The 23,508-nt window shown below is 31.0% G+C and overlaps 3 protein-coding genes across 3 annotated transcripts; 2 read left to right on the plus strand and 1 right to left on the minus strand.

Moving 5' to 3' along the window:
• The first annotated feature begins 559 nt into the window (after positions 1 to 559).
• On the plus strand, positions 560 to 1,986 carry LOC148313460 (mitochondrial cardiolipin hydrolase-like). Its single transcript, XM_088262263.1, has 2 exons — positions 560 to 1,056; positions 1,620 to 1,986. Exons 1-2 carry the CDS (start codon positions 672 to 674, stop codon positions 1,925 to 1,927), a joined length of 693 nt encoding a protein of 230 aa, XP_088118389.1. The 5' UTR covers positions 560 to 671; the 3' UTR covers positions 1,928 to 1,986.
• A 308-nt stretch (positions 1,987 to 2,294) lies between these two features.
• MED10 (mediator complex subunit 10) lies at positions 2,295 to 5,349 on the minus strand. Its single transcript, XM_088262252.1, has 3 exons — positions 5,030 to 5,349; positions 4,853 to 4,936; positions 2,295 to 4,432 (listed from the first exon to the last, which is right to left on the minus strand). The coding sequence occupies exons 1-3, from the start codon at positions 5,149 to 5,151 to the stop codon at positions 4,240 to 4,242; spliced, it is 399 nt and encodes a 132-aa protein (XP_088118378.1). The 5' UTR covers positions 5,152 to 5,349; the 3' UTR covers positions 2,295 to 4,239.
• A 224-nt stretch (positions 5,350 to 5,573) lies between these two features.
• LOC148313462 (F-box only protein 25) lies at positions 5,574 to 22,500 on the plus strand. The gene is made up of 8 exons (XM_088262240.1): positions 5,574 to 5,792; positions 11,916 to 12,012; positions 16,067 to 16,256; positions 17,834 to 18,015; positions 18,517 to 18,609; positions 19,489 to 19,661; positions 20,069 to 20,177; positions 20,455 to 22,500. Exons 1-8 carry the CDS (start codon positions 5,680 to 5,682, stop codon positions 20,548 to 20,550), a joined length of 1,053 nt encoding a protein of 350 aa, XP_088118366.1. The 5' UTR covers positions 5,574 to 5,679; the 3' UTR covers positions 20,551 to 22,500.
• The last annotated feature ends 1,008 nt before the right edge of the window (positions 22,501 to 23,508 follow it).

A 23,508-nucleotide genomic window follows, 5' to 3' on the forward strand; every position in this document is an offset into this window, starting at 1 on the left:
GAAGCGCCCTTGAGACGTTATTTTGTGAAAATGGCGCTTTATAAATCAGTCGAATATCACTTTTATTAACAAAAATAATAAAATCCATATTTTTATTCTAACAATTTTTATTGTTTGTGTTATTATTATTTATTTAAAAAAAAAAACATAAGACCCTGCGAAATGTTAAGTTGCGTAATTTAAATAAAAAAAATCATTTTATTGGAAAATACGCAAAAATGCAAAAAATACTACCATTTAACAGATTCAAAGCTTTAGCTTTACTCCCGTTGAATGATACTTAGGGTAGTCCCTCATACGTAAATACCCTAAAAAATCAAATTAAGAGTCTCTAAGCATCAAAAGGTAAAAAAAAAACAGGCATTCATCTTACTTAGAATTCAAAATATATGCAATCATTCCAAATTTCAATTTGTAACATGTATAGGTTTCTTCCATTTGGAATAACGAAAGCAGAGTATTTGACCACTCATACTATTTTCATGAGACCAGTCATCAAATATAAGAAAAAGAAGAAGAGAGACATTCTGTCACTGATCTGTCAAAATGTAGATTTTTCGCGGTTAGAATTGCGGTCTATGGTCTAATGCATTTATAAAATGCCTTTCCAAGTTTTCGCTGTATTACCGCGTTTTTTTATTGTATTCTAATTTATTTTATCAACTTCAAAAATGGGACTGTGGACAAAAATTCTTACATCAGTTGGAATATCTTTAGTCTTTGAATTAACTTATATGACTTTAAAATATGTTATGAAAAATAGGTCTCCAAATATTGACGATTTTTTCGTGATGGATGATGTGACCAACAATTGCAATAATCCAATAGAGGAAAAATGCGCTCATGATGGTTGTCGAATGCATAGCTTTAAAACAATTCTGAATGCGATTGATTCAGCTCGGGTGAGCATCGACCTATGCGTATATATTCTATCAAGTCATGAATTATCAAAACCAATATTAAGAGCTCATAGGCGCGGAGTTGTCGTAAGAGCAATTACTAATGGTGAAATACGCGGAAGTACGAATTCTTGCTTTTACAAATTATATAAAGAAGGTATATTTTTATTTATTAATTTAATGGAATAACTCATGTAAAAATGTATATCTAGAATAATACTTTTGATCATTATGATAAGACGCATTTGAATTGTATGAACAGCTTTCAGTGTGAACAAGAAAAAATCTTAACTTAAAGACAACAATTTGAATGCCTTATGATGGGTACCCACTTGACAGTGAAGAATATGATTTACACTCTGTCTAGAGCAATCTGCTTCCATTTGCCCTGACAGTGATGACTCGGCTAATACATAACATCCTTTGAAAAAGTTCCATTGCGCGGACTAGTTTTTTACCCGCATGTAGAGTAAAAATAGATCATATCATGATTCAACATTTTTTTTCTATTTTACACAAACTTTAACTTATAAAAGTTTGCGAGGCATCTTATTTATTTGTCATTTTCAGTAGAAAATAGCAAATCGAGATCTCAGAATTTCAGGTGGGTAATAATTTAGACAAGGATAGTCCCCTGTTCTAAGGTTGCAAAATTTGAAAATAAATTTTATGTAACAAAGCAAAATAAATCCTTCAAATCTTGTATGTGTTATTTAACAGGTGTACCGGTGAGATACAAATTATCACCACCTGCGCATATGCACCATAAATTTTGCATAGTGGACGGATCACGGCGGGTGACGCAAATATGTAAATCACAGGATAGAGTAATCAACAAGCCAATTTATAAAAATGGATTACTGATTAATGGTTCATTGAATTGGACTGCCAACAGTTCATCCGGCAACTGGGAAGCAATGCTGATAACCACAGATGCTGCTCTCGTTGCTGATTTTGAGGAAATATTCTTTAGTTTATGGGATGATTTTTTGCCATATAAAAATGCACATTCACCATTTGCCTTATAAGGTGGTCAGATATTATCCTCATATACATACATGGCAAGCAACTCTGGATTGTCTCATACATCTCACACAACACAAAAAAAATACATATCTCCACGTTAATATATATGAATAGGCGTGTACTTGTAGACCAGTGAAGCCAAATATGTTTTTATTTTTATACTATACTTACTTCTTCTCTTTAATGGCTTTTCACCCATATTGAGTGTTCTAGCCAGTGTCGAATTATTATACTATACTTAAGAAATAAAAGTATTCTTGCATTACAAAAGGAGTTATTTTTTTTAAATATATTTTTAAAATTCAATTCTTAAAGCCAACTTTGCATCACACACACGCATCAATCTCGGTTTTTTTTAAAAAAAAAAAATTTTAAATCAATGTAATTTTATTACTAACCTGATTTCTAGATCTTATTGATAAACCTTTTTTATTATTCATGTAACAAAACATTATGTGTACAAATATATTACTAAAAAAATCATAAATTTATTAATACAATAATTCACAAATACATTTTACTGATGTTACACAGAAAGGGACCAGGCAAGGTTAAAAAAAAGTGAGTTGATAAAATAACTCTTTCATCTTGGTGACAAACCCAGTTAACTCTTCGATCTCCACAATCTGATTTGAATAATGATTTTAAAAAAAATGGAAATAAACAAAATTGAATTTCATTAAAATTTGAATGGAATTTGTATAATGAAATATTTAAACATCGGAATATTTTTTTTACCAATTTAAATGTATTGTTTTATTAATTTTGATTTTGGTCAAAACCAATTGAGAGGCTGAGAATAAAAATCTAGCAACTGACAACTAATACAACATTTAAGAAATTAAATAGAAAGATATAGCAATAACAAAAAAATATGCCTAAAGGTGGGGACTGACCGGAACATTTCGTCATAACATCGCTCGCGGCGAGCATCTGAAACTTTGGATGGAGCAATGCTCCGGTCAGTCTCCAACATAAAAGACATATATTATGAATATTTAAGGACAAGACATTATTTAGATATGCAAATGACATGTCAATTAAAACAAAATAAAAAACATAGGCTACCTGTAACCGGTAGATAATTCTATTTTGAACATATTTCATTAGCAATGGCATTGTTTTAAACATTTGAAAGGTACAGGGGAAAACCAGGATGATCATTAACAAAAATTCTTCCTTCATTCCGAGATTTATTTTGAATAATACCATACCAAAAGGAATTATAAAGATTAGAATTAAGAATTTTAATGTGGTTCCATGTAAAAACTCATAAAATAAAAAGTTTTTAGAAAAAAAAAACTTAATTTTGGTATGAAGTTGGTGGAATAAAAGCCAATACAGGCTTGGAGTGAATAGGGTTAATTAAACAAAAACATTCAGCTACCCATTTATATTATAAGAATCATTTTAAGCATTAATTACCACATTTAAAAAATAACCAAATTAAGATTTAAAAGTGGGAACTGACCGGAGCATTTTGTCGTAACGTAATATTCACAGCGAGTATCCGACTTCGAATGAAGTACTCGGAACTACTAATAAGGAACGAGCGGAAAGCAGCTCGGCTTGCTGTACTGACTATGCCAATGCTCGCATCGTAATGTTACACGACAAAATGAATCTGGTCAGTCCCGACATTAACATGTTGGAAATGAGGAAAGTTTACATAAAACATGTTAAGAATAAGAAAGTTTCTAGATATTCCTTGTTTTTAATCAGACTTTTTGTCTTCTTCAAATGAGTAGTTGTGATTAATTATGTTTTCACATCTTTTACAAAGTAGATTATAATTCTAGCATAGTAAAGCATGGTTGCCACAAGATGTCATTCATGGTTTAATTTCATAGAAGTTTTGACAAACCCTGTTTTACCTCTGTATCCTTAATTTATAAACATAAGTATATATTATATTTTACATATAATAAAGTGCACTTAACCTATCTGGGAGTATGGCCGTAACAATGTGGCGAGATGGTTAATGATTACGGAAAGATGGTTTTGATTTTTTCCTTCTAAATCACATTTTTTAAAATTATTATTTCTTTGTAAAAACATATTACGATATACTTACTTAAAATTCGTTAATTTTATAAAAAACGGAACTTTAAACCACAGAAAATCTCCCATGCGACAGTTTTCTTCGCGGAAATTCACTACCAGATAGGTGTTAACTCACATAAAATAATAAAAATTTTAAAAAAAATTGTTCTTAGACCCTCAATTATTATTTCATTGTGTGAAGTTTATATAAATCAAAACTAAGATCTTTTTTTTAATAAAAAAAAACAATATAATATGCAATACAGTTAGATCAGTCTCTCATTTCCCTCATGGCCCTGTATTTATTAAGTTCATTAGGAAAGGTTCGCGATAATTCAAGAAGCAAATGTGCTTTAAAACGTTTGTATGAGTCTATTTTTCCTTTCACTTCTTCATTTTTGGTCAACGCCTTCTCGATGCAGTCCTTAGTATAAAGCTGAGGATTTCTTCCTTGATCGATGTACCTGAAAAATAAAAAAATATAAGCAATAACATCAAAGATATTTTTACAGAAAAGACGTAAGCGAAGAAGAAAAATCTAATCAAATCAAGTCACAAAGATACAACGATTCAATATACTGTCAAAAAAACAAATAAATTGCATAGGTTAATCTTTGATTTCAACTTCATTCTAAGTAAAAAAATTACTAATTAAACAATAGCTATTTGAAGGGCTAATATTTAGGTGTATGAGTAAACCAAAGATAGGAATCAGAACAAGAAATAACAGAATTACTGTACTGCACTAATCGAAGTGAATAATAATAAAAATGCTTCAACTGCAAACGAAAAATAAACATAAAATAGAAATTAACCACAAAATTCATGACAGGACATGGCGTGTTCCTGGACAATAGAAAATAATAATAAAAAAATTAACTTACTCAAAAACTTCAAGTGGTACATGAATATCTTGAACCTGGCTTTTCAATTTGTCAACTTCCTGAAGTCCAGTTACAAGAGATTGACTGGAAGATAATATGAAAATCATATAGTTGTAGAAACATAGAAGCGATATATCTTACATTAGTAAATATTCCAGCAATAGTACTTGTACTCACATTTTCTGGTTCAGCACGCTTTGACCCTGTGGTTGAAAGTCACTGACTATAATTCTAATTTGCCTAACATTCTCAATAAACATTTCTAACTGAGTCTCCAAATTTTCGAGGGGAGAAGCCATTATAAAACTTTCGATAAACGAGGATAATATAATGCAAATATTATTTGAACAAAAGGCCTCAATTATAAGTAAATAAAAACGTGTTCGGAATAATTGCTTAAAAATCACACGCGGAAAACAGTAAACCGCAGTATTTCGGTCCGACCAAAGATTGTATAGTCCGACCAAGGTTTGACAGATATATTTTATTTCAGCAATGGCGGCGGAGAATGTCAAACAAAAAGTCCCATTATCGATAATTTAGGAATCTACTTTAGTTTGGTGGACACCTATACTAATTTAGTTACCGACAAAATATTGTTGAAACCTAGATGGCAATAGTGTACCAATTTCTATTTGACATTTTTATATAGTCAGCTGTTAGTGACGTTTGGGAAAAACAACATAAGAAGGCATGCGCATTTTGCTTCTCTCTCTAATATATGTTTCTGTCCGGATCGAGTCGACTCCGCGCAGTGTTGCGTCGCATTTGCGAGCAATCACGGAGAGTGTTGACGGCAGTCGTTTGTTTACTGTTTATATTTTGAGATGCCATTTATTTCCAAGGATTGGAGATCTCCTGGAGAAGAATGGGTGAAAACCCAAGAAGGCTGGGAGAAGAAAAAAGTGTTAGAATGTACGGCACAACTAGACAACCAAAGGTAAGAAGCCATAATTTTTTTCTACTAAAACGGATCAATGCACTTTCGTAGTTTCTTTGTTCGCGAATCCACTTCTTGTCACCTTTCCGTAAACAATATTTTGTTTTATTATCCCGTTATGTTTTACGCTTTATGCTATTTTATAAACTATTTCATAACCCAACCATTTTCTTTTTCTTTTCTCGTGTTTTCACTTATTGACCTTTTCACTTACTGACCTTTTAGGCAGGTAGGTATACAAATCTATTTCGTACTGCAATATAAAAATAATATAACAGTAATTTTAACGCTTTCCTCCTTATTTCTTTCGATTTAATTAACTTTCATTTTAAATGTTACGCAAACTTTCCTGAGTAGGCACCTACTATTATTATTTATATCGTATTCAAATATGTATTATGAATACGATTTTTTTATATTATTTTGTTTTAAATTTTTATAGACAATATTATATGATAATACACAATCCTAAAATAAATTAAATAAATTTGTATAGAAATTTAGACTATTTATCTCGAAAATAATTTATTTTGTTTAATATTAAATGAATACACGATTCGAATTTCGTTTTAAAAAATAAAAAGGAGATTCTAAAAAAACAGTGATTTTTATGAGTAGGTACCTCATTTTTTTTCGATTTAGACACCCCCCTTCTTAATAAATATTTTTTTCTCGTTTGCTCTCCTGTACGCGTTAAAAGAAAAATTAAGTTGGAGCATCAAATAGCTTTCTATTGATTTAATTCCTAAACTATGGAATCGCGTCCTAATTTCCTAATGGACGGTACCTATGTATCCAATAATTATTTATTTTTCCTTTAGCGCCCTTATATGAACAACGTTTACAAGGTATACGTGATTCCCTGATTATATTTTTAATTCGTATCTAAAAATAATAATTAAAAAAAGAATGACAACACATAACGCAATTTATTTGTCTAACTATAATAACTGTAATCAGTATGAATAATGTCAAAATAAATTATAGTCCTGACTTCCGGCTGCAAAAATACTTAATTTGATGAGGTATAAAGAGGTACGGGCGTTTGTTTGGCTAAAGGTTTTTAAAAAATATCACACACCAGTTGGATTCTAGTACGAATCTTAAAGTAATGAACAACATTATGAGTGATAATAATAATAACAATAATATATTTGCATAATTTTTAAAGCGCCATTTTCGTAAAATACTACCTCAAGGGCGCTTCGATCTAAAATAATAATTTGTAGCAAGTTATGCAGTTTAATTTCGTTTATTTTTATTTTCGTGGTGATTATATCGACTTGTTTTGTAACTACACTTTTTATCCCTTTGTAAACAAATTCAATCGGAAGCAACCGAATGTTCATATCCAGAGTGAGCTTGTGCACTACACGGAATTTTACCGTCTGGCAGTCCGGTTTTGAAAAATAAAAGCAGTTTAGCGTGATCGAATTTATGCGCAACGTGTTCACGCACCGATCAAGAGCACCGATCCGAAGAAAGATGAACAAAAGCACAAGTCAAACCAAGCCAATCATCGTTTTATCACGCTAATTGATCTGCCGGACGGTAAAATTCCGTGTAGTGCATAAACGACCAGATGGACTGAACCAGCAAGGAAGTATTTTAGTTCACTTCATAGTATAAAATATAACAGTAAAAAATATATGCCGGGAATCAAACAAAGTCATATCCCAATAAATGCACTACGATTGTGAATACAGTATTTAGTTTTATAAATCAAATTGTTTTTTGGAAAAAAAGTTAGCGTGTATAAGTATAATACATAGATATTTTTATTTTAATGAGGTTTGGAGTCAAAGTTAGAAAAATAGTTTCAACTCTAACTTGTATATTATATTGCAAATAAGCTATGACTTGTACCTCTTTTAACGTTTATTTGTTGTTTTTTTTTAAATAAACATCTGGAACATATGGTAAATCATAAATTTCGTGTGGAGAAAAATGTATGATTAATTGCGTGATATACCAAGTTGTATTAAAAAATTGTTTGATATGAGTTTTGGCAAGCGTATAAGATAACACAACATGAACTTAATTACCGAACTGTTCTACTCACGAATCTTCCTGTTTCCAGCGACTCTACCCAAAACGAACGGCCCCACAACCCTGAATTTTAGACCCGAATGGCGTTATCCAGTTTCTATTGTATAACCTATTTTATTTAGGTCATGAACATTGAACGTGTATTATCTCCCGTATTTGCTCTACGTACCATTTGAAGTTTTAAATCTGGCCTAGTTTAGAGTGAAGAACGTGGTTGCTAGAGTTGGTATATTTTTGCTATTTTCATGTTTTAATACCGAGTTTCAAGGATATTTAAGTTTTGCATACAAGGCAAAACGTTTTAATTCGTTGTTCGCAATAACCTTACGATGCGCTCTACTATGAGAATATGAGCTATCATTATCTCCAATAATGTCAACTTCACACATATAAATTCTCGTACAACATTCGGAGTGTGTCCAAATACTTGTTCACAAATCTGGATTATCTCCGATTATAGGAGTTATTTTTCATATTATTTTTTGACATGTCAACATAGATGAAGAAGAATATGTAAGTCTGGGCATTTACGGGGCTTACGACCGCATCTCACAAATAGATGTCTCTTGAAATTCTAGTGATTCAAGTACAATATTTCGAAATTAGATCATATATTTATTAAACTTCCAAGAATTTGAGTAGTGTGGTTGTAAAAAATGGGTAGAATTGGTGAATGTTACACGTCTGTAAAGTGATCACTTTAACCAGCCTATGACGGTCGAAAGCACCATAAATGCCCAGACTTCCATATTCTTCTTCATCTATGTTGAGATGTCAAAAATTAATGTAAATACTCGTGCATACAAAATTCGGATATTATTTACTCTTTTTGATCATTATGAAATGTGTGCATCGCAAATATTTTTAAATAACAGAGCACTAGAACCACTTCTGTCGGCAAAGAAGTCTGTAATGTTACTTTTTATTAGAAGCGAAGGCGTTAAAATAATCCAAGAAGAATAAAAATGTAAGAATTCAGGTACCGTAATAGCTACATTTTAACTTAAGGCCCAGTATTCGCTAAGTCGCAACATAATTTTCTCTAAATCTTGGTAACATTTTACGTAATTGATTTTTTTCTTAAAATACCGTTTTTGCTTTGAAAAAATAAGTTTTTCTTCGACATTGTATGGTTTTGAAAAGAAAAGAATTATGGAAAGGAATGGAGGTAAAAAAATACAATATTTTTTTCCATATATGTATATTCTAAAAAACAAACAAAAAATTATCCAATATACATTCTTTAAAAAAATGGGGCGTGAACAGATTATGTGACATTTCCAGTGATCTCCGGTGGAATAAATTCTGTGTTTGCAAATATCCCCTTATGGTTCTTAGTATTTTTCCTCAAGAGACTCGTACACATTAGCAGTGTACAATTTACTCAAGCTAGACTAAGTACAATTTACTCCAAGTCCCCTATCCATTTGTAGCTATTCTCCTTTTCCTCTCTTGTATCTACAGTTTTCCCGCCTATTATTTACCATATATCCTTCACTCGTCATATGCATCCTATCAAGCATATTCCACGCCTATATCCATTAATCTGGATCGCAGGACTGATCACGCTGCCTTCATGTAATCGCGATCGAATTAGCACCGTCGATTTGTTGCGCTGCCTTATGTACCACTTGAGTGACGGGTAATATAAATGCACCTTCTCTAAAAACTTTTAAGAAACGCCTGAGACATTACTACCTGTCATTAGAATCCTAGCTGTCCATCGAACCTCCTCCCTTAGTTTTTCCCTCTACCTCCTTCCCTAAACTCCCTTTTTCCTTTCACTTCCTTATTATCATCAATTTGTAATTTATGTTTTTTTTATGTTCAAGTACTATCTACCTACTGATTGCAAACAGCTATATAAGGTATTAAACGTTTTGACCAATATCACTAGTCTGTTTTTAGTTTGTTGAAAGCTATTGCTTTTTAGCAATAAGCCCGCCAATTGATTTTCCGTACCTGAAGTTTAAATAAATAAATAAATAAATATAGGGGCAGTGAGAGAGCATCGCTGAATAAAACTTTTGCTCAATTTTCACGATTCAACGATTGAACATGAATGTATTTGTATTTACTTATTTATTTTTTTACAAAAATGTTAATAAAATTAGTATATAACCACTCACCGAGATTTTTACGTCTACCGGTTTCGAGACGTACCCGTCTCTTCGTCAGGACAATCACTAACACAGCATGCAAACAATACTACCCTTCACCACCATAGCACCATTTACACACTCAAATATGTGCTATGGTGGTGAAGGGTAGTATTGTTTGCATGCTGTGTTAGTGATTGTCCTGACGAAGAGACGGGTACGTCTCGAAACCGGTAGACGTAAAAATCTCGGTGAGTGGTTATATACTAATTTTATTAACATTTTTGTAAAAAAATAAATAAGTAAAAATGACTAACCACAAAGTAAATGCTTTAAATATTAATAATATTGAGAATAGTATTTGTATTTATTTATGCACGGCACGAGTCCCTTTTACTAATAACTATAATAATAAATGAGCAGTATGAGAAAAAAAGTACAAGTTATAATTGTCATTTAACCAACTGCCAAAATACGATTTTTAAATCAAGTAGTGTTTAGTTTAAATAAATCTTGAGAAGGTGCTAGTAACATGTCGATAATTTCTATAAATGCTACCGTAAAATGTAGTATACTATTTAAATTTAAGGAAGCCAAATCATTTCACAAAAATAAGTTTAAAAATACACTCGAGCAAAAATAAAAATGTGAATATTGCAGATGTGTTTTGTTTTTGTTTTATTAACCTGATCGAAATGGGGAATCTATTCGCGAGTATTTTTTTTCGCAAGTGACGACGAATTCCAACAACGAGCAATGCGTCGCATCGCACTCGTTACAAAAAAAACTTATTAACTTGACTCATTTAAATAGACCTTAACTGCTTCCTATCCAGTCCCCAGTCCCCTCTTCCATATGGATGATACTGTTTCGTCTTTGTCTTATGTCTACTACACATACAACAACATACGACTTCTATAAATATACCACTAATGACTGAACGTTTTTACCACTTGAAGCTTAAAGTGGAATGGCGTAGCCGTTGCTTTGCTGTCTGATGCATTTTAAAAGTGCATTCATATTACCGCGTGTTCGGGTATTAATACGTACACTCTCACTTTTTTAACTCGGTTAACTCAAAATAAAATATTTTATTACCGATTTCGAAGTCAGTAGGTAATTTACTACTGAGTACGAGTATATGTAGAATAATGATTCGTTATTTAAAACTGTTCTTACCTCGAATTGTTCGTAATCAGAAACACATTTCCATAAATTTAATATAAAATATATTATTCTAGTTAAAATTATTTTATACCTGGATTTTTATAATCCAGGAATAAAAAATATACAATCGGAAATGAGACATGGCATTGTGATTAAACATATTTATGAAGCAACTAAAAAAATCGGAATATTTTCCGCTGGAATCTTTCCACGAAACGTTGTTTATTCGACACTAATTCGTTCACCAAAAAAGCAGAACTTGTTTAATTTTTTAAGGAATAACTCGCAAAACCTCTTAATTCTTTGAGGGTTTGATTTTACAGTTAAATGTGAAAAAAACGTAAACATAAATCTGTCTTGAATTTATTTTGCATTTGGTACCATTTGAATCATTTGGAACCCGTGACGTTAGTTTCACAGTCGAGCGTCTACCCAGCACGGCAGCCAAAAACGCTAACCACTACACTACGGAAGCCAACAAAGATTATAAGTTTTATTTTATTAGATAATTGAACTAAAAAAGCAATTTATAGTAAAAACACAGTTTATTTATATTTGAAAAGTTCATTGATTTTACAGACGTTCGTAACTCATTTCAGTTTTTCTTCCGGAATCATCCTCCAATCAATTTTCTGAATTTTCACGTCACATTTTTCGTAGAATTACTTAATTATCATTTTGTATAAATATATCAAGTATGTAATAAAAACAAATCGTTTTAAAGGCGCGTATGTCAAGTATGTATATTAACGCTCTCGCATTTCTTTTCATTTTATTTGATTCTAACTTGAACTTGTTTTTTTCAAAGGGATGGAGACATATCAGACGAGGCGGCTGCAAATTCCGAAAACACGTGTCCCAATGTCCCTCCACATTGCCGCATTACTATCAAGTGTACGCGAGAGGTAAGATGATAAAACTGTTTTTATGATTGACTATATAATTTCATGCACGTCTAAAAATACAAGGAGATGGTATCCAATTTATATAGAAATTTTAGTATATAGATTCCTACGCCAATGAATGAATGCTTTTGTCAAAATAATGTCACGGGATACATGTCCTATTTTTTTTATTATCTTTGAGAAGAGAAACTATTTTTTGAGTTATTTCAGGATATAAAGTAGACCAAAATCCAAGATACTCTTTTCTAGCTTGTAGACGTGATCTCATTGTATTTTTAGTCGTCTGCATTCAATTCATATTGTATTCTCCAACTGAAACGCGCCGGAATTGCGTTCCGGAAGTTCCCTTTGCATTGGCGTTGGTAAAGGTATTCGTCTCTTTGGTTAGTGTGTATCTACCATACTTCTATAGTACCTACAAGCATGCAGTGGCGTGCATAGAATATTAAGTAGGGTAGACAGTAGAGGTAAGTAGTAAGGTAAGCTAGGTACTACTTAGTAAGGTAGGGTAGGTACTAGTTACGTTTTTATATGTCAGCCGGGTAAGTTAGGCCAGGCACTGATTTTCTGCCTACATGGAATGCACACCCTTGGTATGTACTTGTAAATGTAGGGATGGGCTGCCAATATTTTAACAAGCGATTCGGAAGATGTGATGGGGGGGGGTTGGTGGTCATTATTATCACATCTCATACGGTGCCTTATGCACCATTTGGGTGTGGAAATGGGTGTTAAATTTACTAAATAAAATACCTACCAATTTTTACGATGAATTTAATCTACCAATAGCAAAGCATTGCCAGATTCAGCTAGTATTACATATAAATTACAAAAATTGCTAAGTTAAACTCTTAAGTTAACGAAGGAAATATAAAGTTTTTTTTTAATTCTTATTACTGTTTCGCTGCCGTGTAATATATGCTTTGCATTGTATCGGTGAAGTTATTGAAGTTAACTTTCGAATCCCAGGCCAGGGTGACGTAAAATGAATTAGGATCTGAATGCAATATTTAATACCGCCATAAATCAACAAGGAAGGAGGTAGATACGAAAAATAGCCATCCACTGCCGATGCAAAAATGTGCTGTACTGGTGATACTTTTCCTTTCTATCATAGAACGCAACTCAGCACTTTAGTTTGTAGCGGGTAATTGTCCTTTGTTATAGTCGGTGCGCAACGTACTTTATTTTCAATTGTATTTATTCATCTGTATGTGAAAGTAAAGCTAAATAATAATAATAAAAACGTAACTTCTTGCATGTGTGACGTAATTGTAAATTAGTTGCTTGGATTATTTTTGTTTTTCCACTTGTATCATTCCGACGCTGTAGATTTTTATCATTTGAAACGGCATTTGCTCACAGTCCATATTTTCATAATTATTCTTGGCTTGAATTCAGAGGCTAATTTTACTAAAAGAGACACAAAAATACATATTATTTAAACACTCTTCGTAAAAGTGACAGAAATACATAGTTGCGTTTTTTTCGCTGTTTGTTTTTCATGGTATGTTTTATTCGACTTTAATTTGATATTCTGGACGAAATCATTTGATTCCACTACAATATTATTTTATGAAGCAGTTGAGTTTTTTCACTGTGTAAAGTTTTTGATCAATACATTTAGAAGTTCCAAGAATTTTAATACTGTGGTTGTTAATCATGGGCAGAATTTGTGAATGTTACACGTGTGTAAAGTGATCACTTAAACCAGCCTATGATGATCGTAACCCCCGTAAATGTCCAGACTTCCATATTCATCTTCATATATGTTGAGATATTATAATTTGATTTGATTACACATCGGACATTGTTTATCACTATACATACGGTAAGTTGTCTTATTATTAAGTACTGCCGCAATGGTCGGTAAATTTTATTCTCGGTAGAGCGTAAAGTTTGTTTTAATTTCACAATGTCTTCAGCTATAACCGATGAAACTCCAAGAGATATTTATTACTAAACAACGTGTTAATTCTCGCACTATTTATTTGATGAAATATAAAACAATTTACATATTATAACAGAGATTTCCAGTTACGTAGATTGTATGTATTTTATAATTATTGAATGTTCACGTAATACATGTTTATATTTTATTAAGTTATCTTTATATTTTTTCCGTTATAATAGATTTTTAACTATTGAAATTTATTTTTCCGATTTCATATATTTTTCTATCTGTCTTTTATTTGGTTGAATGATATTGATAGACTAGAGACAATTTTAACCCTTATCCGCATCCAATGGTGCATAGGGCACTGCATCGCATCGACTAAGTATTACATTGAGCGTTAATTACATAATGGCAAGGGGATCATTCTTACCCTTTTGGTACCAGTGATGTCAAATACATATTATAGTGATAAATCACTCATATTTATTTCGACCACCACAGGAATCAAACCTGGGACCTCCACGTCAAACAGGCTAACCACTGCACTATATTGAGGTGGAAAGGAATTAATGGTTTAAAATCAAGTGTGTAGCTGATATACCAAAATATGGTTTGTTTGTAGCAATATGTATATTTTAAAATTCATTCGCTCAGTTTAAGTTTAAACCTAAAAAAATACTTTTTGGACGCACTCAAGGTATAAACAATGAAGAATGTACATAGGTACCAATTTCTCTATCTCTTAAAAGTATTAATGAGATCTCGAATAGGTGAAGTGGAAAATTTCATGAACCTATATTTACGATGCAAAAATATAATTTTTTATGATTTTTTTATATACATTTTCTTAATTTAGCAAGGGGCTCGTTCATTACATTTATTTTTATTTTTTAACAGGGAGCTCGTGCGAGTCCCTTCAAGCCCCTTCAGCCCACCCCTGTATAAATAGTATTATGCACATTCTTGTCACTTAATGAATAATTTCAAACTAATTTATCGCAAATATTTCATGCCAAGAATTTTAGACCGAAACTCCACTTCCTTACGCCTATGCCAGATAGTTCGCAATCCTAGCTTTTCGGCACATATTTTTGATGAAAAGTGTGCTTCCGACTTCTGTAATTATTCTCCTTATCCAAAAGAAAACCACTTTATTTTTTGTATATTTTTCCAACCGATTACAACAAAAAGTACCGAAAATAATATATGTATTTAAAAATAAACTTTGCGTTTTATAAAGTTTATAAAATGTGCCACAAAGTACGGCAAATATACAAAAAAAATAAAGATATTTGTTGTATCAAGGTAATAGCAACATTATTTCCAATTATTCAATATTTAATTGAAATAAGTAATATGGATGGATGTTTTATTATTTTAGAAAGTGAATAGATATTCTAGTCATTGAACTGGTTAAAAGAATGCGCAATATTATATTGTAAGTTATGCAAAATTTACGACAACAAACTGAGTCACGTGACTCACTGCCTTTAGTATTTATAATAATTAACATTTAATAAAGATACATAGCAACAAAAAATCCTGCACTAACACATATACGTACACATGTACGTAATATTTACGAGATAGATTATAAAATGAGAATTGCTTTTAAAACATAAAGTTCTAATGGGCAGTTTGAAAAATGCATAGATTTTTTTTTCCTATATTAACTCTACCTAACTCTAACATAATCTAATATTTATATGTATATACATGTGTGTATGTGTGTGTTTATATATATATATATATATATATATATATATATATATATATATATATATATATATATATATATGTGTATATATATATATATATATATATATATATATATATATATATATATATATTTATATATATATATATATATATATATATATATATATATATATATATATATATATATATATGTATATATATATATATATATATATATATATATATATATATATATATGTATATATATATATAAATATATATGTAAGTTATAAATGTGTTGCAAGTATGAAACCAAATTGATAACACTCTTTGATCCAAGAATCTGGGAGCGTAGATCTGATCACCATGGCTTCATATAAAAGTTAACGGAGAGTTGATTCGATGCAATGCCCTTTGCGCCATGGTGACGCAAAAATAATCTCATTTTTTCGCATGCAGATTGCTGGATTCAATGGTCTCTCAGAGTCCATCCGCCGTCTAGACTTCACTAGTGCCGTCAAGGATGTGAGGAGATTCAACTACATCTGCGCTCTCCTGCAGCTTCTTATGACGGGACAGAAGCTAACGGCTCTCCCCGGAGCAGCACAAAAGGTCCTGCTGACCATGATTGAAGAAGTCGCCATGCAAGGTAGAAAAAATTCCCCTTCCGTTAGAAACACATACAAAGTTATTAAATCAAGATATTTATTCATAACTCAACGTAGATGAAAAAGTCTATTGAGCTGGGAGTATGGTAGTTTGGACATTTACAGAATTTACAAACTGTAATTGCCTGATTTAAGTTATCACTTTCACTGTATAGTATTCACCATGCTGAATACGATTTATTATCACATAACTCAAATTTAGGAAGGTTGTATAAATGCTTCAATTAAAAAGACCATATACTGTAAATATATTTTTTCAAGTAAAACTTTTTTGTGACATCTATGGTTGAAATAAGTAAGTTTAGTAGAAGCCTTCTTAAAATGATGAGAGATTTTTCCCAGATTATTTTACATAATAGGAGATGCTTGATGTTGATATATCAAGTGGATCAAATCTATCATTTGTGAATAATTTAAAAAATATATAAAAAAAGTTATTATAACCTAATCTAATCAAATGTGCCTAGCGTGACACCCGTTAAGTTTCGAACTCAAGGGTGTCGTTTCAGCTCGCACTTTTTAAGAGGGCAACATTTTTGGATGACTAATTTTAAAGTATAAGTCCAATCTGTAATTATCTTGTATATCCTAAATATTCATCATAGAAGAATATGCATTTTTAAATTACTTAATTAATAGTATCCACCTTGTAGTTATCATCTTGTAATAATGGTCTATTTTCTAACATTGAGAAATCAATTGTACTTTATAGACTGAGCTTGCTATTTGCAGTAGACAGCCAAGAAAAGGTCAAGAACCTGTTTGACTTATGATATTATTGTATTAGTATTTCGAATGTGTATATAATATAATGCTAATCTAAACCTTTACTTGCATATTCAATGCATCCTATAGCATGGATTCAGATTCATGAATCCTTTAATTGGAAATATATAATATATTGCACTGAAAAATTATTATAATATCTGGCCTCTTTTGGCTTGAAAATATTTTTTTATAATCTTAAAATATCCATAGAGCATGACATCCCAGTTGTAGTATTATATTCCTTTCTATAGAATAATAAATATTTTTATATAAATGCTTTTGAAAACCGTAAGATTTTTTGAAAACCCTTTATAATCCAAAGGAAAAAATGCCCCTTTTTGTATGTACTTAACACAAAATTGATGTATTATTAATCATCTTGCAGTTGGAGGCAATTCAAGTGTATAAATACTGTAAAAGTTTGGTACAGCATAAGACTGTTATAAAATAACTTGAATGTTCTAAGATGCTTATTTTAAAAAAATAAGTACCGCAACATGTTGATTAAGTCGGAATGCACACCTGAACTTTCGGAAATCTCCAAATTAGATACTAGTAATTACGATCACAAACAGTTGGCGTTGGAAGTTAACAAGGAAGAGAGAATGAGAAAGCCATTAAGTTTAATACATATTATAGAACCTATAACGGTTCTTTTTTTTTTCTCAAGTACACAAGTCTGTATTTAAAATTTTACCCACGGTGTCGAATTCTAATTCAACCATGTACTCTACTTTATATATTATTTTTTCGCCACACAAAGTTATAATTGTAAATACATTTTGGATAGTTCACGAATCACAGCAGAATCCACGAGTGCTGAGGGCTCTTCTAGGGGCCTTGGGGTCCATGTGTGAGCAGGAGAGGCGGTCCTGCTGGGGTCGGCCCCTCGGCAGCCGAGCCCTATGGGGACACCACCGCAACACCATCCGCAGGATACATAGCATTGCTGAACGCATTCGCATGCGTGAGGTGCCTGATCCTTTTATACTTTTCTTTTATATTAAGTAGTAATAAATTATATTATTAGTATTTCACTAAGCTGAGCAGCATGAGTATTGAAACACTACACTTCTTCACTTTTGGTGTACTTGGTAATTGAGTTAGTACTAATTTTTAGCAACTAGTTTCATCATAGGGCATACAGTTTGTGTTTAAAGAAAAATGAAATATATTAGTACTGGTACTTGGATTTTACAATAACCTTTTTCAATAGATTTTAGAATATTAAATTAAATTGATGATAACATTGTTTTTTTCTGTTGTATTTTTTTATTATTTTAAATTGAATGATCAAGTAAGTTATTAGATTGTAAAAATATCACAATTATCGATTGTTTGATTTCTTCTTTTATTTTGATTCAGTGCATCAAATATTTTAATTCTGTCTATGCGAAATTATTTAATAATTAAAATTCCGATGTCGTACCATTAAATTGTATTCCTACTTGATTATGAATGGTTTATTTTCAGCCCGGTCCAGAAACAGTTCCTAAATTACACGAGTTGCCTGTAGAATGTATTAGGGAAGTTCTCCTTCGGATATCTGATCACAAAGACCTGGAGGTTTGTATATTACTTATTTATGGATCAAACACAAATTCCACTATCACAATATGATTACACAATAAATTTATTAATGTTGTATAAGCAGGTGATTAATCAAATCAATTAGTTCTTTCATTATTTCATATTGCTAAGTTATTATCTTCTTAAAATATTGAATAAAATGTATATATGTACTTGTTTACTAATTGGATTTATTTTATTGCGGGTTTTTATTCAATTTATTTATTCTAAGCATCGAGATGAAGTTTTCAATCTTCTTAGGTTTATATGGGATGTTAGATATGTTTAATTTATAAACAATTTAAAAATACAATGAAGTAAACAAAAAAGGAGAAAAAAATCAAAATAAAAGCAATACATAATAAATAGAGAGGTAGCAAGTCAAGTCAAGACATTACAGACCAGTCTGATGATGTTGGTAGTAATAAATCCTGGTTATTTAATTGCTTTATTGATTAATTGTCTATTCCAATGTAAAATGCAATTCTAAAAAGAAATAATACTTAAATCTAATATTGAATTTAAAAAATTAAAGAGACCATTGTGAATCGATAGCCTATACAGGAGTTAGAACTCTGAATCCAGAGTTTTCCAGTGGAGACCGTGGGACATGAAGAGGAGAATAGGCCGGCCCTAAAAAAGATGAACCGATAATATTGTCCCCATCGCAGGTAATAAATGGGTCGAATTAGCCCAAACTAGAGAAGTTTGGAATTCATTACAACAGGCCTACATCCAGCAGTGGAGAGACGGCTGACAAAGAAGAAGAAGAATACAGGAGTTATATTTAAAAGTATCTTATAAACCAAAGTCCTGGTGTGCTGTTGTCTATTCCAAGATATGATAAGTAAATAAAGTAAATGGTTTTTTTTCTAGGCCAGCGCTGAGGCTTGGGGAGTAATGGCTTCAGTTTGCTCTGAACAGCGGATTTGGCGAGAATTGGTGTTATTTCATTTCACTTCTTCACAAATCGATTGTGCTTTTACCAAATTAAATATTCAACCTGAAAACAAGGTGGATTGGAAGACTGTTTATCACTCATTGAGAAAGTAAGGATACAACTATATATAAAAATATGATTTTATAATTTTCTACTTTAAGCCACCATAGTATTAAAATTAGCGAGATATTGATAATGCATATCAATTTTCTGTACATTATTTGTAAACAAAAATTCTATGTTACATCTGTAAAATAAATCAGTTATAAAATTAAACAATTCTTATTAAATCAGTTTTGATATTCTTGTTTAGTAATTATATATATTTTTTTTACATTAACATAACTGGTTGATAACTGAAAAAAATGCAAATTAAATTAGTAGATAAATTATTTAAATGCATGCCATTATCTGATAGACTTGTCTTTCTACATTAAAGAATAATATGTGAATTATACTATGTCTCTCTAAAATTTTAAAGGTTTTTTTTTTAAATATTACTTTTCTTTTTGTTAGATCGTTTGGCTTGCGAGAAGATGTTCAGTATGCTGAAACATTATCCCTGTGCCGACATTGTAAATGTCTATTCTGGCGATCACTTGGACATCCATGTATTGCGGATGAGGTAAGATAAATGAAATGATTAGACGTTAACCCTTTGGCTGCCAGGACTTTTGGGGTTACTTTTCTAGAAATACCGCAATTTAAACATAAATAATTCAAAAGTAAAATGTGTTTGATAATTTATAAACACTATGTAGAGCGGTAACCTTAAGTGCCTGTAACGCGTCAGCTCTCATTCGTACACCAGTAAAAGCAGAATACTTCAGAAGTGATAATATTATGTTACTGTTAGTATTTTATCACTCGAGTATGCTCTATAATTTTTTTCTCTATTCTAGTGCCCGGAATATCGTGAGCGTGTGAAAGAAGCCGGAGGGCCACTACCTCCCCACCCAATTCCTCCTGCTGACTTTTTAAAGTTTTTTTCTCTCTAAATATTCCTTTTTATTTTAGAGATTATTATTCTATTTTACTAAGAAGTATTGTAAATATTGAGATAAAATTACTTATTAAAATTGTTATATTATTATTTTGGTTATGCTCTAATGCATACTTACTGTTTTTTCAAAAGTGATATCTGTATTTATTACCTGCCTGAAAATTTTCAGAGAGTAAGGTTAAATATTTGTTTATTTATTAAATTTGGAAATGTCTATTGAAATTAAATCTTTATTGATGATACTTATTTTGATACCATATGATTTTTGATTTTAATTCATGAAATGCTATGAATATTTTATCAACTTCATTTGATTGTATATAATTTTTCCAAGAATCTGCATTTCCATACCAAAAAAAATATAGACATAAATAGCATTTCACTTCATGAATTCATTATGCAATAACAGTTTTCAAGAATATTTTTACCAAATATAATTCATCATACTCAATACATTATAATGAAATAAAATAATTATTTCTTATGTAATTTGTGAAGATTATAATTTGAGGGTGTTAGATAAAGCATAGCTTATAAAATAGAAAACTACCGTTAGCATAAATCAATAACTCATTGTTATGGTTTTATGTGATATGACAACTTTACATTATAATTTCTTTCTGTAGTTTAGTTTAGATCAAATATGTCATAAATTATTTGTATAATATATAAATTAAATCATAAATGTAAGCAATTGTTATGGCATAAAACATATTTTCAAATGGTTTTCAATAAATTTCCAGTATACAACCAATTATTTACTAGTGAATCCAATAAAAAAATATTACAGTAGGTAATTTTTAAATCAACAGATAATAACATGAAATTTATTTTATCTCATGCAAAATGTCTAATAGTGCATCAGGCAATACATTTCTTCAACATTATGATGGGTTAAAAACAGTCAAAGCAAGTGTTGATGCACTTCACAAAAGTAACATCAATTGCATAACATTTTGTTGACTTTGGGAATCAAATGATTGGATTTCACGCATTGTGGCTTACTATGCTATTTTCCGCACTATAGATACTACCTTTAATACTTCTAGTTGTTATATAACTTTAAATCATAAGTTTTCAACAGTTATACTACTCCACAGTGGATACTAGAGAGGTCTTCTAAGGCAGTGCTCTGCAACCTTTTCTCACCTACGACACACTAAAATTCTTCCTAGTATTCCGCGGCACACCAAAAGCTAAAGTATATAGACCATTGAAAAATTATTTAACTGTAGTAATTTTTATCCACCTCCATAGTTTAATGGTCAGCACGCTCAGCTACTGTTCTGGAAGTCGATTTCCAAGGGGGGGGGTCAGATAAATATTTATGATTTTTTCAGTCTAATATTTATTCAGTACTACCCTGGCCTGGTACCCGAAGCAGAGGGCTAATCACCTTTCCTTCATGTGTTAACCATCAAGATAACACTGTGTTTATATGATGCAGTGTCTTATGCACCATTGGGGTGCGGATAAGGGTTGAGAGTGAGAGAATTATTATATCCTACATTTTGAAAAACAGACAATATTACGAAAAATAATTTGTCGCCGTGTATTAAATAACATAATGAAAAATTGTAAAATATCATATACATTGAATTTAATCGCGGCACACCTGTATCCGGCTCACGGCACACCGGTTGCGGAGCACTGTTCCAAGGGGTATTAGATACACTAGGAGAGATAGAAAGGATGGTTGGGAAGTGGACAATTTATTTTTATTTCTAGCCCTCTCTATGAGGGATCATTCTGACAATTTTCTTCTCCCATCGATAAAAAAAATTGGCAGGAGGGTGCTGAGCTAAAAATTGTTGGGAACCTATGCTTTAAATTAATCACAAATTTTGTGGTTATTAATTTTTTTATATTTCTATCCTTAAGTTGACCAGATGTGATTAATATAACTCACCTTTACTTACTCTATTAGAAAACATGTCAAATAAAATATATAAGGAATTGGTGAAACCGTACACAGTAAATAAAATTGATATTACTTTTTTTCAATGCACATGTTTTGTTTTTACTTTATACATTTCCTATGTTATTATTAATATGTATTGATAAATGTGTATTTTTATAAGAACTGTGTAACTTTTTTTTTTCAATTTATTTTAGTGATAGAAATTAGAAATGGTAGCTATTTAGTTTTAGATGAGTTTTGTGATATCCATAAATTTTGTGTGATTTCTAAAATAATCTTGAGGCTTATTAAGGTTGGTTTGCATCGTGTTTGTTAATGAGTTGTTATTTAAGTTTTTTCCACTAAAATATAAGTCAATGTTTTTTATGTATTATATAAATATAAAGCAGTGAAAATATTACTTTATTTGCTTTTGGGTTTTAAGGTTTTTTTTGGCTGAAATCATAAAACGAAGGATAAGAAAAACGAAGTAGTATTTGTATCTATGTCTTTTATTTCAAATTTATACACTGTTGATTTTTATAGTTCTTTGTGCAAATGATATATGTTTGAATTATTTATTTCAATGTTATCAAATTACCATCTCCATATAACTTAATTGGACCCATTGGAAACAATACTATAAAGTAATGCGTTAAATAGTAGATTCTTTTTCAGAAAATTATGAATTTTATTTGAATAATTTTTGAAGAGTTTTAACTGGTTAAAATAATCTAATGTTCATATAATTTTATTCTACATTAGAAGACACCGTTGTTAGTAATTACAAATATGTATCCAATAAATGATGTGCTTAATAATTATGCAAGCAGTTCTGAATTTACAAATATTGCTACAGTAAATAATTTAAATTCCTATTCCTTCCTACGGTTAAATAATAATATGCAATGGCATTCAGGTTGCATATTATTGCATATGGCATAATTGGCATGCAAGCAGTGGATAATTAGATTTGGTTCGACAAGGGTGGTAATGTGGTATCTATCATGTCTCTCACAACTGGGGATTGTCCTTTGCCCCACTCCTATTCGT

The sequence above is a fragment of the Brachycentrus maculatus genome, unplaced genomic scaffold (genome assembly GCF_059751285.1).
Source record: "Brachycentrus maculatus isolate JH-2025_06_01 unplaced genomic scaffold, ASM5975128v1 h1tg000011l, whole genome shotgun sequence".
NCBI classification, from domain to species: domain Eukaryota; kingdom Metazoa; phylum Arthropoda; class Insecta; order Trichoptera; family Brachycentridae; genus Brachycentrus; species Brachycentrus maculatus.